Source organism: Strix aluco, chromosome 27 (genome assembly GCF_031877795.1).
Source record: "Strix aluco isolate bStrAlu1 chromosome 27, bStrAlu1.hap1, whole genome shotgun sequence".
NCBI lineage: Eukaryota > Metazoa > Chordata > Aves > Strigiformes > Strigidae > Strix > Strix aluco.
This window is the reverse complement of record NC_133957.1, coordinates 1813934-1831319: the sequence shown is the minus strand read 5'-3', so window position 1 is coordinate 1831319 and position 17386 is coordinate 1813934. Positions and strand designations below refer to the sequence as shown.

At 53.0% G+C, this 17386-nt stretch overlaps 2 protein-coding genes across 7 annotated transcripts in view; both read right to left on the bottom strand.

Moving 5' to 3' along the window:
• LOC141915923 (cyclic AMP-dependent transcription factor ATF-7) overlaps window positions 1–14377 on the bottom strand; it is a 66416-nt gene extending 52039 nt beyond the window's left edge. For 3 of the 5 annotated variants that reach the window (XR_012621032.1, XM_074807848.1, XM_074807854.1), the window contains exon 1: window positions 14266–14377. The gene's annotated coding sequence lies outside the window, so the exon portion shown is untranslated. The remainder of the gene's footprint in view (window positions 1–14265) is intronic. The other 2 variants (XM_074807853.1, XM_074807852.1) reach the window with 2 other exon arrangements.
• A 519-nt stretch (window positions 14378–14896) lies between these two features.
• ATP5MC2 (ATP synthase membrane subunit c locus 2) lies at window positions 14897–17082 on the bottom strand. Of its 2 annotated transcripts, none has more exons than XM_074807515.1 (5): window positions 17007–17082; window positions 16190–16263; window positions 15566–15643; window positions 15221–15381; window positions 14897–15137 (listed from the first exon to the last, which is right to left on the bottom strand). In XM_074807515.1, exons 2-5 carry the CDS (start codon window positions 16226–16228, stop codon window positions 15023–15025), a joined length of 393 nt encoding a protein of 130 aa, XP_074663616.1. In that variant the 5' UTR covers window positions 16229–16263; window positions 17007–17082; the 3' UTR covers window positions 14897–15022. The 2 variants fall into 2 exon arrangements, with proteins under 2 accessions (XP_074663616.1, XP_074663617.1); XM_074807516.1 differs by having other exon boundaries at window positions 17016–17040.
• Window positions 17083–17386: the final 304 nt, after the last annotated feature.

The following is a 17386-nucleotide window of genomic DNA, read 5'->3' as shown; positions in this document are numbered from 1 at the left end:
ACTGAAGTGGTCCCAAAGCATGTTAACTAGCCCATTAAGAAAAAAACTGAGCCCGTTATCCTAGTCTAGACAGACACCTAGGGGTAATATTTTAACTCCCTTAAAAGGAATTAGACATATTACATGCATCAACAACAGCAATGAAAGACCAGCCTTCCTGAAAAGGATTTCCCCCAGGACATGTGTTGGCACCTCATGGAACCCATCTGAAAAACTAGAATTAGGAAACAGTTTAGGAAGACACACGAGAAGCAGGATACACGTTTTCAAAAGCACATTTGGCATTTATGGACCCTCTCATCCAAGATGCTCTATATCCTTTCAAAGGCACTATTTTAGCTTCACAGAGAAGAGTTTTCGAGGTGCGCCTGGAGCCACAGGACAAGTCATGGCAGCGTGAGCCTGATGCCACAGAAAGGGCCACAGTCAGACTCTTAATTGCCTTTAGTCTCGTTAGCCATAGCCACACTTTCACAAGCGCACGTTACCACAAATATCCCCCACCCGGGTGGTAAGAAACTCGATTGCCCTCATACGTATCAGGATCCAGGTAGGAGCAATGTGGGGTTTTGTGTTCATGAAGCTTTTCCAGACCTGTTCCAACTGAATTACTGACAAGTAGCTGAGGTCTGGAAGCAGTCTTAAGCCAAGATTTGTAAATCTGAGTCATGCCTCTTCTGGTTTGTGAAAGTCATGAGCAACTGGCCCCTCATCCCCTCCGAGGACGTTGATGGGTCTCTTGTGTTACCCTCCAACAGTGGCCCTACACCTCCTGCGCCCAACACCAGGACCCTCACAGCTCCCACCAACTGGAAAACACTTTTTTTTTTCCCCTGGATCACCTCGAATCCCCATCAAAAAACCCGTTTCCTGAAACCTCAGTGTTAAGATGGAAGAAACTCCCAGGTCATTAAAACTCGGCTGAACGTCGGGGGATAGAGCTGGTATGAAAAATGCTCTAAAAATAAGGCTCTATTGTTGTACTTGCATGTGACTATTGTTATTGCAGGAATGCTTGTGCCCAACACTCTTGCATCTGTGCCTTGCAAGACAAGCTGAAATACTTCAGATCCCAACGAACACTTGGGCGTACGCAAAAAATTGTTCTGCTTCGAGTTTGCCAGCACAGCTCCCCTCTCCAGCACAAATGCGCTTACTAGTGTACCAGTACAAGCACATTTATGGTTTATTCCCATAAATCATAAGGATAAACTTTACATTAATACGACCGCAAAATTAAAGCTAGAGGTTGCACCAACTATGAAACAAAACCAGAAGAGCTGCAGAGCAACCTCCTAAAAATAGGCTTAAAGTAGAACAGAAAACAAAAGCAAACTGTACGCTCTGCTGACAGAAGCCTCCCTCTGCTAAGATTTACTCGCCTAGGAAGACCTGAGTGAAGAATGAGCTGCAAAATGAGTTAGAAGAAAGAAAATTGCTAAAGATAGGGACATCAAGAGAAAGGACGTACCTAGGGAACTGACTGTAAGTTAAGATTGTCAGTGAAAGGTGCGGTGCAGAAACAAAAGGGCTCTTAGTTTCCAAAAGCTGAACAGACGCCTGCAGGTACGATCAAGCCTCCCTCGCTCTGTATTCTGTCCGCGCAGGAGTTTATCTACAGTTATTTTTCAGATCCAGTAAAAGGCTTCAGTCTCCCATCGCGCTCTCTTACCCCTCAGATTTGCAGTCGCCAAAAGAACAAACAATTGCTTGAGCGCCGCACTGTGAAAAGGGACAATTTAGGGAATTTCAGCATCAGTTTTAAAAGTCTGCCAAGAGTTACAGCAACAATGGAAGGAGAAGTGGCGAGGAAAAACAGACAAATCACACAGGATAACTGCGTCGGTGCCTCGGGGTCAGGATCAGGGCTGACACCGCGGCGACCGTGGCACCCAGCACCCCAAAATGGCTCTTGCCATGGGCTCCAGGACGAGGGAGTTTATCTGAGATGAGCAATGCCATCTGCGAGCAAAAAAGAGGATACCCAGATGGTTCAGTGCAACTGCCACGTCCTGTATCACTGCAGGATGCGTTCTGAATTGTTTTACTCTCCAAAATGAAAAAGCGCCCTTCCCAGTCAGATGTAAACCCCATCACAGACACCAGCCTCAGGCACACAGGAACAAGGCCAAGAAAAGGTGCAGCTAAAGGTAAGATGTCTTTCTACCCACAGGCAAGACAGAAAACCTGACTGCAATTGGCCCAGGCTATTAAACAGGGCAGAGAGTTTTCAAGAGGGGTGGAGGATCCAGTGGGGGCTGTGACTTTTGCAGGAAAATTACAGTACTTAGCTGACAGCAGGAGCAAAGGCAGAACTGGATCAGAAACAACGTTTTTATAATAACCCCCATATTTCCCTAAAAAAAAGAGAAAGAAGTCTTCGTCACCTGGGGTTGTTACAAGGTACAGCCCAGGTACTGCTACACCTGTGGCAGGCAGAGCTTCTCTTCCCTTGATCAAGTCACTGTGCTCCTCGCTACTCTTTACTTTTGGCATGTCAGTTTAATGCAAAAGGTAAAACAGAGCTAGGAGTTAACTTTTTATGAGACTGAGCTACATGGGATTAATTCTCAGAGACTAATGAGTCGCAAGGCCATCCCAGATCAATTTGGGTAACTTTGTTGAGACCTGGGAGCCATGCCAAGAGCATTAACAACCCGAGCCGAGATACAAACAAGCCTATTCAAACACAAATAGTGCTCAAGACACTAGACCAAGCCCCAAGGACAGGCAGTACACTGCTACTGGGAAGAAGAGATAAAACCACAATAAACTAGATTATTATAGATGGCTGCACAGAATCTGTGCTGTGGCATACATCTTACTACAGGAGAATATAGAAGATCGCAGGCAGACTCAAGACAGAATCCGTAATTGCCACTGGGAGCTGGAACTGGAAGAGAGGTTGGTTGCAATCAAAAACCCAACTGCTTTTTGCTAAGTATGAGGGAAAGACAGTCAGACTCAGATGGCCATTTCTACCCCGCTAGCCAAAAGAGAAGGAAGTACAAGGCACTGCCCCAAGCTCTCAAAAATAGTAAGAGATTTCCCACTAAAATGCAAGGAAGGAAACATGTTGCTTTGAGACCGTTCCAGGAAAGGCTCTTTATTATTTTTCTAAGTGCAGTCATTAACAGCTCTCTGCCTCCAGCTTCCTGACCATCGAGATGAATATTCAGCACAGGGCGCTCTGAATCGGATCCACAGGGTCACAGAGGCAGCAGCGAGAGGCGGCTGCACCCAGAAAACGCACAGAGGGGAACGCAGTCCGTCCGCAGCACTCGCTGGGGTTTCGCGCCGGCATTCCCCACGCCGCCCTGGCTTAACGTGCAACACCGCGGTGAGGATTCGGAGCACCGTAACCCACCGTAAAGTGGGGTAAAAAAACCAAGAGGTCAAGTTCTTCCTTAAAAAAATAAACCAAGAAAACAAGCCACTTCAACATTTAGGCTTCCTTGTGGCGGGGTTAGCTCTACAAGACAGAGGGCTAGTGCCCAACCTGCTTTTAGGTGCTTTGTAAAGTCCATTTGGCACCTAATTTCCACCGGTGAATGACTGCTGACTTTCAAATTCAATTAGATGCCTGCAGGGACTTAGGAACAGAGCTTGTTCTGCACCTCTGGGTGCCCAGATCTCTGTTTGACTTTTGCCAGCTATTATACGCCCAAAGACATTGCGAAAGATTTTAAATTTTACAGGGAGAGGCCACCATCGAGCTTAGTGAAAACGCGCAGGCTGCTGTTAGTCCTCGGCTTTGACTTTAAAGTTATTTTGGGGTGTGAGGGAAGGAGTGAGAATGTTTGCTTTGTAACCAAAAAGCTACAAGAGAGCTTAAAATTGTCATCTGGGAAAGAAGGCCAAAAGCCGATGCTATAAAATCTGCTTTAGAGGCGTAACACCCTTATGCTTTATAAGCTTGATAAAGCAAACCCAACTGTATAAACTGGAATATTGGCAAGGAACTCGCTTGAAGTAAATCTCCAACAGACATACGGTATTTAACAAGTCATTACGAGTTAACCTACAGCGCGGGGTGAAAGCAAAGTCCGACCACTTACCATCTGACTGTACCCTCCTGGGTGTTCAGCACTGCTCTGGAGCTTGGAGAGGATCCCCTCCCCACAAGAGCATCCCCAAATACCTGGGACTGTATCGCCTCGACAGCATCAAAGACGCACTAAACCCTCGCTTGCAAGTGCCTTAAAACAGCCCTGGAGCTTCACCACCCCAGCGAGCTGCAGTCGCTGCTATCAGAACAACTTTTCCTATGAGGCATCACATTTGGCCCTAAAGTGACTTAAAAAGCAGCTCTCCTCAGCTCACACGGGACTGAAGTAACAGCCCAGCTGCAAAGAGTATTTCCACGTGCTTTGGGAAAAGGGTCGAAGCTCACAGGAGAGTCGCTCTCCCCCTCTCAGTGCGTGTGCGATGGGAGAGGGAGGCACCGTCAGCGTCCTGTCAAATGTAAAATAAACTCCGGCGAAAGGAATAACACGGGCCCCAAAGCAGCGCATCAGCCATGAGCAACTTCACAGAGACCAGAAAAGCTTTTTCCCTGCAGTTAGAGCAACAAAGCCCCTTGGCTGAGAGCACCAGGCAGCCTGAAGGCTTTTCCCAGCACAGCTTCCACCAGTCCTCCCAACCACACAGCTTACCCCGTTTATAACCCTCTTACAAACAGTAACGAGTTTACCGTTACCATAACAAAAAGTGTAATTTGTTAACGTTGCCTCCACATTAGGGTCTGGCAGGATAAAAACCATTATAGAAGCTCCATTGTCCAAGAGTCTCCTCGCACTGGCCAGTCTCCAGATCAGATCTGGCCTGGCCTCCGACTTCAGAGCAAGGTGTTAGAGAAAGTCTCGTGTCATCTCGGCGCGGCTGGGCCCCAGCCGAGCCACAGGGATGCCCGTACATCACAGGCAGCACAAAGGGAAGGATACTGTTGGGGTTTTTTTTTCCCCATCTATGCAAAACACTGTGGCCAAAAAAAAGTGAGACCAGCTGCAAGAAGCTCGAGTGATCTGGAACCACCTTCGGGAGGTCCTTCTGCTCTCGAACACGGAGCTGAGGGACACCGGCGCGCAGACGCCTTGTGAGAACTGCCCGGGTTCGGTGTTTTCCAGGTGCAAGGAGCTCGGATTTCATCGCACTAACAGCATGCGTCCTCCCGCTCCTCCTTTCACAGTCAGATTCCTGAGAGAAAAGTAGCTGCTGCTCTTCAAATACCTACTTTAACTAATCCTTGCCAAACATCACCGAAGCAGCCGTAGCTTGGCAAAACATGCTTTAACACAGGCAAGGTTTCTCTAGTTAGGTGCCAAGTATCAGATTTCTAATACGAAAAGGCATCTGTCCAAAGGGTTTCGAAGCCTTTGATGAACATGAGACAAAATCCAACATAAACCAGCAAGTCAGCAACTTCTCCAGGCAAAGAGATGGAGAAAGACCATCTCTAAATCATCATCCAATTACTCATATGACAAAGCTGTGTTTCCACTCCCAATTTCTGGAGGAAAGATGGACTCTACAGGATGTCCCCGAGGTATAGATGGACTCTACAGGATGTCCCCGAGGTATAGATGGGCTCTACAGGGCGTCCCCAAGGTACAGAGGGGCTCCACAGGGCGTCCCCAAGGTACAGAGGGGCTCCACAGGGCGTCCCCAAGGTACAGAGGGGCTCCACAGGGCGTCCCCAAGGTACAGGGGGGCTCCACAGGGCGCCCCCAAGGTACAGGAGGGCTCCACAGGGCGCCCCCAAGGTACAGGGGGGCTCCACAGGATGTCCCTAAAGTATCTGCACAAAGACACAAGGGAGAGACCAAATCTCTAAATCATCATCCAATTACTCATATGACAAAGCTGTGTTTCCACTCCCAATTTCTGGAGGAAAGATGGACTCTACAGGATGTCCCCGAGGTATAGATGGACTCTACAGGATGTCTCTAAAGTAGAGATGGGCTCCACAGGATGTCCCCAAGGTACAGAGGGGCTCTACAGGACGTCCCCAAGGTACAGAGGGGCTCTACAGGGCGTCCCCAAGGTACAGAGGGGCTACTGCAAGACCACCAACACTGCAAGAGGCAGCAAGGCCCCAGGCATGGTTCATCATCAACTGGTTCCTCCAGGACCTCCTCCAAAACAGGAGGAACCACATGGAAGGTCCCGAGCCTCCCCACTGCAGTCAGACAAGCCTCTGTGCTTCTAATTCCCACCGCTGCTGTCACCTCCAAGGTCAGAGCAGACCCCGCAGTACATGTGTCACCAGGAGCAAGGTGACAACCTAAGCGTGAACCCAGAGCGACAACAGGCGAGAGCACGTCTGTGTCCAACTCTAACCAAAGCAACCCGGCACAAACGTTCCCCACAATTTCAAGCAAAAAGCTCTTCTTTCCTCCTTCACACCCCAACCAACTGAACCCTTGCAGCCCGCGGAAGAAGAGGCTCTAAGCAGAGATCACCAGGTAGGAACCGTTTCTGGCGTTGCTTCCAGCAGATTCGAATTTGTAGCACGATGACACACTGAGTAAACAGATCCTCTAACAGGCAAACTCCGAGACGCACGCAGGCAGCCTCCAGAGCTTGGCACTACGGCTCTTGGGTCGCCTTGTGCTTCTTCATTAGCGGTGATACATCTTCAGCTATATACTTCTTCACAGCAGGGACAACATACTGCAAGAGATCTACTACAGGAGAGAGAAATAATTCAAGTTTAAGAAAGGAAGGAAAAACCTAAGAGACCCACTGTTTCTTACTGAGTAGAGATAATTATAAGAAAGCCATGACAAGCCTTAGAGAATGCATTATTTTACCTAGGAAATGCCTAAGTGACCTAGAAACTGGAGTCCCATTTCCTGAAATTATTTAGCTGCTTAAGAGCCCTTGTTTCAATGAAAGCGAGGAAAAAAGCTGCTGAAAATGGGACGTAAGAGCCCAAGTCAAGCTTGAACATATTTTCCCCACAATGGTGTGTGAATAGTTTTAAAGGAAGATCAAAGTCAAGGCTGCGTGGAGTTAAGAACAGGAGAGCCTCTTATGTAAGCGACTACCCATGGATAAAACTCTTGTCAATGAATTAAAATAACTGAAACAGCACCAGCGGGACAGGGGACGGAAAGGCACGACACTCTTGTATGCACGCGTGGTCATAAAGTAAAAATATTTTGTCCCACCTGTTATTATTTACATCACATGTGGGCATTTTTATTTATTTAGCATTCAAAGGCACACACATTTTATGGCATCATTATTTGATATGCGAGCCCTAAAATCAGAGGGGAGCAAGAAATATTCCAAATATAAGCAATGTCTAGAAATCTGGTACATTATTGTGAGTTGTTTAACTAGAACTGCATTCTGCCTTCGGAATGATTGCGTTTTAGCGGTGAACAAAGCAATGATTTCCTATATATAGTTTACATAATTCAAAATGTGAAATCTTACATAGATGAAGGATACGGCGTCCTAAACGTGGATCATACAAACGGGCGCTCTATATGCATTAAAAATAGAGAGCTTTCCAAAAAACAAAAGGAAGGAAAGCAACGTGGGGTAGAAAGATGAAAAACATCCGCAACGTGGGGTAGAAAGATGAAAAACACCCACACGAAGAAGAGCGAGCATCCCTCGGGAAGTTTCTCACCACCTCCACCAGTAAACGTACTTGCTCATTAAAACACTGCCAACGCTCCCAGGATTATGTTCAAAAAATCCCACGTTTTGTCATGTTCCCTTTGCACGTGGCTCGGTCAGAGCGAGGATCTGGACGATGAGCAATGCTCCCTCTTATATAAACTCTCCAGGTTTGTAACAGCGCACTCTGCCATATAAAGGCTTCTAAGCCGATTAAGGTTGTAGATAAACCTCCACAGCGCTGTTTTCACCCAGTAAATCCCCCCCTTAGCTGCGGGATGCTCGGCTAAGTCTCTGCTTTCACATTTTCTGGACCTAACAGTTAATTCCAGGAGACCTGGCACCCAGCTGCTGTCACCCCTGGTGACAATCGGCCTTTGGATCTCATCTCCCTCTGCGGCTCCTCCTCCGGCTCTATTTTACCAACGCTCCAAAAAAATAAGGGAATATTCCTACCACAGCAACAGCGGAAGAACGGCCTGTGAAAGGCGGCCAAGCCTACCTTCAGATCCCGCTGCAATGAGAACAGCACGAGGCAGAAGAAAACTTTATGTTTCAGTGCAAGGAGATTAATTGGCAAAGCTTTCCCTGCCCACACGCAACCTACTTCAACTTCAGCGGCGGTTGTTCAACTTCACTTTCAAAACTTCTACGGATTTCCAGCATCTTCAGCCGCGGACGCGACCAGCTGTACCTCTAGAAACGAGTCTATTTTAAACGCTGGCTATTTTAAATAATCGCACGCATCAACTGCTTAGCGATTTGGAGATTTGTTCCCTTCATCTCAGCAGACTCAGCACCAACGAGAGCTTTTTGGCAGAAAACCCAAAAAGCCATGTTCTGCTCCAAGTCTGGTTTACTCACTTTGGAAGCAGTTAAAGGGTATAAGACAGCTCGGTACGGTTAGTTACTCAGGTATAAATACACTCATTTGGGCATTGCTTATTCCCTACCACTGCCAAGTCCACATCTAGCCAAGTCCTTAATACACTGAAGTCTGTGAAAGACTGCTTTTTTATTATTATTATTTTAAATAGTAACAATGGTATTCAGAACGAGGTCTTTGCCAGCCAGGGCTGAAAACATTCTCCATGAGCAGAAAAAAAAAAAAAAAAAGCAAGCTGTGCAAGAGCTCTGCTAACAGCAATGCTGCAAGCGTGGCAGCGCGTCCCCAAAAGGCAGAGAACTGGTGAACTTTGCTGCTTTACACTCTTCTGAACTCTAGGCACAACGTGCTTTTCATACCCAAGGAGTTCAAACTTTTTTTTTTTTTTCGGGAGAAGGGGAGGAAAATGTCTTTGTACAGCTTCTCTTTTAGGGTTTTTTGGTAGCTGTGCCTCACAAAGAGAGCTCAGAGCTCTGCAGGGCCTGCACAGAGAAATACCCCCAGTGGGTAGCACGGCCTGTAGCTGGCAGAGCAGCTTTGTTTATTCAAGAACCAGCTTGCAACGGCTGGCACCGCGTCTCCACCGCCGCTTTACTCTCTCGCACAAGGGTGGGACAGCAGAGCGGCATTCCAGACCGCTGCAGGCTCTCCGCGGGCTGGCTCGCTCCTGCGACGAGAGCGGCCGCGCCGTTCGCAAGCCCCGCGTCGCTCCCCGTGAGCCAAAGGCGGTTGCTTTCGTTATGAAACTTCAATAAATCGCTGCTGTCGCCTCGGGGGGCTCAGCTCTGCGCTTGTCCCCATGCGGGACAGCAGCCCCCTGCTCGTGTACGGCAGCAAAAAGGGAGATGTGGAGGGAGGAAAATTCGCCGCGGCCAGCTTGGCCTCCCACCACCACCCCAGCAAAGAGCTGAGAGGAAAGAGGTGCAAGCCAAAAAAATCCCGCTCCACTAAATAATTAGCCTGCATTAAAATTAGGTTTAGCCTCAGCGAAACCACACTGCGTTGGAGCTGGTTAAGGCGCTGAATTTATCATGTTGCAAAAACAAATGTCAAACTTTGGCATGCACTAAAATACAGCGTGTGCTATATAAAGGCTTCTGTGCGGCTGGCTCCTGCATCAGCACGTGCCCCACCAGGTGTATCGAGGAGGTGGGGGGGGAAAAAAAAGCAAGAAGCCTCTTGGAAGATTATGAAATTGAACCTCAGAGAAGCAATTAAGCCAAACTCCCATGAGCCAAGACTAATTGCAGCAAAACACACTGTAAATATCAGCTCTAAAGAGGGAGAATAAACCCGAGCGCGCGAGGATCAACCAGCAGCTTGGAGAGGAACCTCTGTGGATACCAGCACCTCCAAGGGCTGGAAGTTTGGAAATTCGGGTGTGCTCCCCCTGGCCCAGCATCCAGCTGAGGCCATCGGTACAGCTCAGTCTGGCTCAACCTCCTGCTCCCGGCAGCAGAGCGAGGCTTAGCCTTCACTTTTTGGATCTGGGCAAAGCCATTTGAAGCAGCAGGGAAGGAGCAGAATTAAGAGATTCGCTGAGGACTTCAAGTGACATGATGTAGGAATTCATCAGCCAGACAAAATGATGTGACAAATACTGTGATGTGAAGGCTGATTAAAACCTCAGTTTTACATTCAAAAGGAAGCGAGGCTATAAATGCGCTTTTGTTTTAGTCTCTATAGGAAGCTTCCTACACACCTCTACACCAAAGAGAAACCATTTCTAGCTCCCCAGGGAAACCCTTGCGTAGTCTCTGCTCAGCCTCCACTACTCAGCACACACATTACAAGCTCCTTGAAACTCAAACCAAGAAACTAGATTACTTTAAAAGGGGGAAGAAAAAATAATGAAGTCACAGGAAGCAACAGGTCCCCAGTCCTGAAGGTCTGTTACCAAAAACTATTTTCTCTCAGAATTTCCTCTCAAAATGCATCATAGTTGGGTGCTAAATGACTGGAGGAAGAGTGGTTTTGGAAATCTGGCCTCAATTCTTGGTGCTAGGAAGGCAAAAAAAAAAAAAAGTAGAATAAAAAAAGGCCCCAAGAAAGTCAGGAGGATAAAAAAACCCAAACAGAACACAAAAAAGCATCACATGTGATGCAGCAGAAAATGAATCCAAAACAAAATCCAACCCAGAGATCCTCCACTAACACATGCCGCAAAAAACAACACATGCACCACAAGGCCTGCCAGAAGCTGAGCGTATTTTACTAAGCCATTTTAAAAATATTTCCACCACAAAGAGGCAGCGGCCGGCTCTGGGCAAGGATGTGTCCTTGTTGCCCTGATCCCCGCTGGATGCCCTGCGAAGAGCTCCAGCCTCATCACGGGAACCCCTGCGTGTTCAAGGAGGACGGAAGGATTCGGCTTCTTCCCTGCCTCAACCATCCTCTCACACCCATCGGCTCACGCTTCCTCTCTCAAACTTCCCCATCTCTCAAAACGGGCGAGGGAAATTTCCTGCCTGCCCCACACCACATCCACAAACCCCCTTTTAGCCATCCTGAGGACGTCCTCCACAGTCAGCGTCTCCTCCGGTCGGGGTCCTCGGGGGTTCAGAAGAGATGGAATAAAGACATTCATGAGAAATTTGAGGGGTTTTTAAGCCACGTCCTTTTATTTTCACCACCTTCCTACACGGCATATCTACGCCATCACCGCCGCAGTCGTGCCGCACGGATCGTACCGCGCTTCCAAGTTAACTCAGACCAGCAACAGTCCTGCCAACCAGGTTAAAAAGGATGATGACACTTGCAAGCTACCAAGGTGGGCTGAGCGTCTCACAGCGGGACGCAGCAAGGCTCAACAGCAAGTTCATCTTCACCTGACATCTTCATAAATCACACAGAGAAAAAAAAATCAGAGCACTAAATACACGCGGTGGGAAACGCTGGAGAAGACTTGAAAATAAGGAACCTTGAGAAAACAGAAATATGAGCAAGAATAAGTAGAAATTAATGTTAGAAACAGCCCTCAACAGGGAAAAGCTGTTAGAGCGAAAGACAAATTGCAAGTGGGAGGATTAACATAGTCACCAAGTTTGTGTAAAGCTTTTCCTTCTTATAAACCGAGCAGAGAGCGAGGAGGGAAAGTCCCGATCTCCAGCACGCTGATGCAAACCATGTTCAACCCCGAGCTGTTCAGTATCAGAAGGATATTGGCAAATTGGAAGGCATTCAGGAAAATATAGTTAAGCAGCTGGAGGGATTGATTTACAAGGAAAGATTAAAATAACTAGACGCCTAGTTTGGCTAAGCGGTAAGGTGGACATGATAATTTTTTACAGTCAGTTGACAGGCAAGTGCCAGAAAGGAGAGGAAGTGTTTTAACATACTACAATTAGGTATAACCAGAGGATTGGCACACAATTAAGGAAATTCATTAAAGTTCTCAAAGCAGTGAGGTCTATCAGGTACTAAAATAGTCTCCCACTTCTCCATTCCCAACCAACTTCTAGGATCAGAAAGAAACCACTCTTCAGAGGAAAGGCCATCCCGGCCGCAGGTAATCATTACAAACCTCGCAGGTCGACTGCTGACTGGCTGCTTCCACCAGCTGAACCCACACCTTTTTTGTTTGTTTTTAACACTAAGAGCAAACAAGCACTCCAGCACTCTCCAGTCCGCAAAGTGATTACACTTGGCAACGGTAATTACCCCACTCGTGTCACAGAAGGTGAATATGATCTCTCACTTTAAGGAAACAAGGAGCAAGGATGTTAACCCTCCTCATTTTCCAAACAGGAATCTGGCTGTTCAATCCACCTCCCACAAACTTCTCCTCTACATTCAAACAGTGAAGTTATTCTTAGTCTCCGCTGAGAAAACTCCAATCCAAAAAAACTGTTCAATAAAGCTGGTGGTTGAGAACTGCTGCTGAATTTCTCTCCAGAAATGACTGCGTTTCAGTGACAACTATTTTTAAAGCAGTTTGCAAAGAACTAGACAACCCCTTCAGACCATGCCTGGTGGAAGAAAGTCCTGCCCAACAAGCACTGCAGTGAGGCAAAATAAATTGGGAAGTTCCATTGAGTGTTAGCGACATTTTTATGTTGTACTCCTGAACGTTAAACTGAAAGGTTGTCTTTAGAGGGACCTGAGCAGGGAAAGACGTGATAACTTCATAAAGAAGATGGGACTTGGTGAGGGAGAGGCAACAAAGAAAGAGGCAGAAAGAACAAAACAGGGAAAGCTGAGCAGAACAAGGAGTTTTTGTTGTCACACACATTTCATCTCACACCTGAACCAGCCGAGCTCTCAGGTTGAGGGGCTCCATACCAACGCTTCTGGCAGTAGGAACAAAACAGCTTTGAGACGTGACCCAGGTTGCGCTCGCAAAGTTGGAGCTACCGAGGGGCAACGGATTTCACAGCGCCAGCGGCAGACGAGCAAGTGCACGGTGAAACCTCACCTCTCCCACAAGCTCTCAGAAGTCTGAGCTCTCAAAGTGCCCCCGTGAGATTTAACCACCGTTTCAGACTTGGGAAGAAACTACTTAATTCTGTAATTCCTGTTGTTTGCGTGTCGTCCTTTACTTGGTGCTGTGGGAGTCACGGATCCCCCTGGGACCGCATGGGGCTGAGAGCCCCCCCCCAACCCCCTGCAGACCCACAGCCATTCACCAGCCTACACCCTGTTCCCCACCTCACCCCCATCCCCATGGGCACCTATAACTGCTCCACGACCTTTCCACATCCACTCGCCACTGGGAGCCCCCACACGCGGGCCTGGATCCTGGACCCTGGCCTGGATCTTCCTCAGCTGCCCCAAAAGAGTCACGAGTCACCACGCTGAGCCCAAACCCTTCTTCATCCAGAGGACAAGAGTCCCAATTAATGGGGGTCCCCCAGCACCTGCACCTCGGGGGGGCCCCCACAGGATCCCACCCAAGGCTGCTCTAACCCCTGAGGTCCCCATATCTCAGGACACCCCACATCTCCTCAGGGTCCCCCCTGGTTCTGTACACCAAAAGGTCTCCCCTATCTACAACCTCCAAAGACACCCCCCTCCCCCCCCAATTCTCTCCGACCTTCCAAAGCTCCCCCACCCCTCCAGGCCCCCCCCCACAGTCCCTCAAGACTCCCCAATACCTCTTCAGGGTTCATCCTCCAGAATCCCACTGCAAGACCCCTTAAAGCCCCCCATATTTGCAAACCCTCAAGACACCCACCCCTCAATGCCCCCCTATTTCCAATCCCTTAAGCCCCCTCCCCGCCCAGTACTCTCCAAGACCCACCAAGGCCCCCATTCCTGAGTCCCCCTCAGACCGCCACCCCTCATGCCCCCCCCCCCGCTCCTGGCGCCCCATACCCCGCTGACCCTCCCACACCCCCACCCCGTGCCTACCAAGCCCCCCATTTCCCCAGGTCTCCCCCACCCCGGGGCCCCCCTGGCCTCCGGGTTCGCCCCCCCTCAGGCACCGCCCGGGCCCCTCGCTGCTTCCAGCAGCCCCGCCCACCTGGGGAGGGGCTTGCCCCAACGCGGCGCCCCTAAGCCGCCATTGGCCGCGCCGCCTGCCACTCCGGGTCTAGCGGCAAGCCGATTGGCCGGAGGGCGCTGTCAATCAGCGAAAGGGGCGGGGAGAGCGGCTGCCTCACGAAAACTCGGGGAGAGTTGTGGGGGGGAGGGGCCGGCCGGGGCTCCCCGCGGCCCCCCCCGAGGGCTGCCCCGCCGCCGCCTCCTCTCGCCGCCGCCCTCGTCCGGGCCGGCCCCGCCGCCCGCCATGCCCCGGCGCCACCGGTTACCTGAGGGAGGGCCGGGCCGGGCCGGGCCGCGCCGCGCCGCCGCCGGGGCCTCGCGCTGGCTGCCTCTCGCGCTGGGGCTCCCGCCTCCCCTCCGCCCCCCCCCTCCCCTCCCGCCACTCCTCCACCTTCTCCCCACGCGCGAGACTCTCGCGAGACCTGGGGGGAGGGACCGGCACCGGGACCAATGGGGGGCGGCGGGGGGCGGGGCTTCGCCGCGGAGGGGCGGGTCTGGACACGCCCCCGGCGGGGCGGGGCGGGGCGGGGCGACGACACAGAGCGACCGCCCCGGGGGGACCCTGCATCGCGCGGGGACAGCGGGGCACCCCTGACACCCGCACCCCAACCCCCAGCCCCGCGCTGTCCCCAAGGGGTGATGGCCCTCGGGCGGAGGTGACAGCCCAGGACGCAGTTCCCAGGGCTCCCCAGGGACCGACGACATCCCCGTCCCCTTGGGGACATGGCGGAGGGCTCAGGGTGGCAGCAGGGCTCAGCCCCAGGCATCTGGTGTCCGCCCTGGGGACGCTGCCACCTCCCCAGGGGAAAAACCGAGCCCAGCGCAGCCTGGCCCCCCCGCTGCGCCATGCCCCAGTGACACAGGACGGGGCCACCAAGGAGACCCGAGGAGCTGAGACCCTGTTATCAAACCGTCTTTATTCCCCTCTCGCCCATGGCGGGGTCGGGGCTCTCCCCTGCCCCCCAGAGTGGGACCCGGCACAGCGGGGGGCCGGCTCTGTCACTGTCACTGTCACCAGCTCCGTCACATGGCGAAGAGGATGAGGAAGGCCACCATGAGGCAGAAGAGCCCCATGGCCTCGGAGAGGGCGAAGCCCAAGATGGCGTAGGAGAAGAGCTGCTGTTTAAGCGAGGGGTTCCTGCAAGGAGAGGAGAGGCTGGTCAGCGGGGGCATAGCCTGTCCCCAATCCCCCCATTTCCCACCACAGTGGCCCCCCCTAACCTGGCGTAGCCGATGATGAGGCTGCCGAAGACGGTGCCGATGCCAGCGCCAGAACCGGCCACTCCCACGGTGGCAGCGCCGGCGCCGATGAACTTGGCGGCGGTGTCGATGTCCCGGTGGGCCGCGCTCGTCTGGATGGTCCGGTGGGCGCCTGGCCGCGCCTGGGGGACGGGAGGGTGGGCAAGGAGGAGACTAACCTCACCCCAGCCCCCCCCCGGCCTCAGTTTCCCCCCCATTGAGCTCCCCGCAGCCTCTCGGGGAGCCCCAGAGCAGGCAGGGGGCACAGTCACTTCCCTGGACCCCCCAGCCCCCCAAGCGTCCCTCAGTCCGAGCTGGGCGCGTTACCTGCTCCGTCCAGGCCTCAGGGCTGCTCAGCACGGAGGCAGAGAGGGGCTGGTACAGCACCCGCGAGCTCCTCCTCACCTGCAAGGCACAGCACCCTCAGATTTGGGGGGGGATGCCCCACCCTGTGTTCACCCAGGGCAGCAAAACTCCACCCAAGGGTGCCCTGAGGCCACCGCTGTCACCTCCTGTCACCTCTGGTACACCCTGAACCTGCTCAACCCCTCAGGGCACCCCATGAGCCAGCAGCACCCAGCTGGGAGAGTCTGTCCTGGCATCCAGCACCCACAGCCCCGCTGAGGGCACCCCACAGCCGCAGGCGTCGGTGTACGGATCCTGCCTGCCGCCGGGACTGGCCCCCAGCCAAAGGCACTTTCCTCCCAGCGCCGTATCCACCTCGGCGTCGGCAATTAGTAACGATCTAGGGACAGCAAACGATCTTTAACCAGAGCGACTGAGCGCTCGGGGCTCCGCTCACCTTTAGTGCAGCCCAGGGTGGGTCTAAACCTGCAGAAAATGTCCCCAAACCTCTCCCCGTGTCCCTGAGGGGGTCACGCGTTACCCCACACACCGCCTCGTTCCACAGAGGGAACATTGAGGGCGAAGGAGGGGTTTGTCACTACTCACGAGCACAGGAGCGGAGACGAACTTTGCACAGGCGTACATGGTGTGGGACGGAGGGACACACGCACGGGACGTGGCTGGAAGAGACAGACAGACGCCGGGACGTGAGGAGCTGCAGCACATGGGATCCGGCCTCGCGGATGCAGGGTGAACCCCGGGACAGGCAGGGGACTTGGGGACACACAGGTCGGAGCCATGTGGGAATGGCAGGGCAGGACATGTCTTTGTCACCCAGGTGACAGCTCCTGGCTGAATGCCACCACAGTGGCAGTTTGGGACTCAGGAATTTGGGGTCCTGGAGCTGCTCCAGTGCAAGTCCTGGCGGGGGTTTCACCTGCCCAGGGAGGAACAGGAGCTCGTGAGGCCCCTGGTCCCCGTGAGGTGGGACAGGCCCTGGGGCTCCCGCCTCGGCCCCATTCCCTGTGGCAGCTCCAAGGGGGGCACGGCCTGGGGACCCCCAGCCCTGACAGGGGACGTGGGGGCTGGAGAGGACAGAGCACGGGGGGGGGGGGGGAAACCCCAGCGTGGAGGGAGGTCACCCCAGAAGACATCGTGAGGGGATAGCGCCCCAAAACAGTGCGAGGGGGTCACCCCAAAACTGAGCGTGTGAGGGGGTGCCCCAACCCCAACCAGCTCCTTGAGGGGGGGATCCCCCGCCCCTGCCCCCACCCAAAATGTGTGGGGGGCTCTTCCCGCCGTCCCCCACCCCTGAGGGGGGTCTCCCCTCCCGCACCCCAGAGGGGAACTCCCTCGCCCTCCCGCACCCCTGAGGGGGTCTCTCTCTCCCCCTCCCCTCACGCCCCGACCCGCCGCCGCTCACCTGCCGTACCGGCGGCGGGCAGGTCGCGGCGGCACCGACTGCGCAGGCGCGTCCGGAAGTACCGCCCGGAAGTACCACCGAGACGCTTCCGGCGGCGCCGCCCAGAGCGCCGCTCCCCCCTCCCCGCAGTGCCCCCTGCGGGCTGGGAGGTGGCGGGGGCCGGGACCTGGGGAGGGGGCGTGGCCTAGAGGGAGGGGCGTGGTCTAGAGGGGGCGTGGCCGAGCACCGCGCCCCCTGGCGGCGGCGAAGGGCGCTGCGGGCGCCGTTTCGCGGGGGGGGGACGACGGGAGTGAGTGCGGGGGGTGCGGGGGGTGCGGGGGGCTGGGGGGGGTGCACGTGTGTGTACATGTCTGTCTACACGCGTGTGAGCACAGGGCCGT

Bases quoted from the DNA above. Each gene is read 5' to 3' on its own strand.
- ATP5MC2 (XM_074807515.1), bottom strand. From the start codon at position 16,228: ATGTACGCCTGTGCAAAGTTCGTCTCCGCTCCTGTGCTC. The intron at 15,382-15,565 runs GTAACGCGCCCA...CCCGTCCCCCAG, and splicing joins CTGAGGCCTGGACGGAGCAG to GCGCGGCCAGGCGCCCACCG. The intron at 15,138-15,220 runs GTTAGGGGGGGC...CTCTCCTTGCAG, and splicing joins CTCATCATCGGCTACGCCAG to GAACCCCTCGCTTAAACAGC.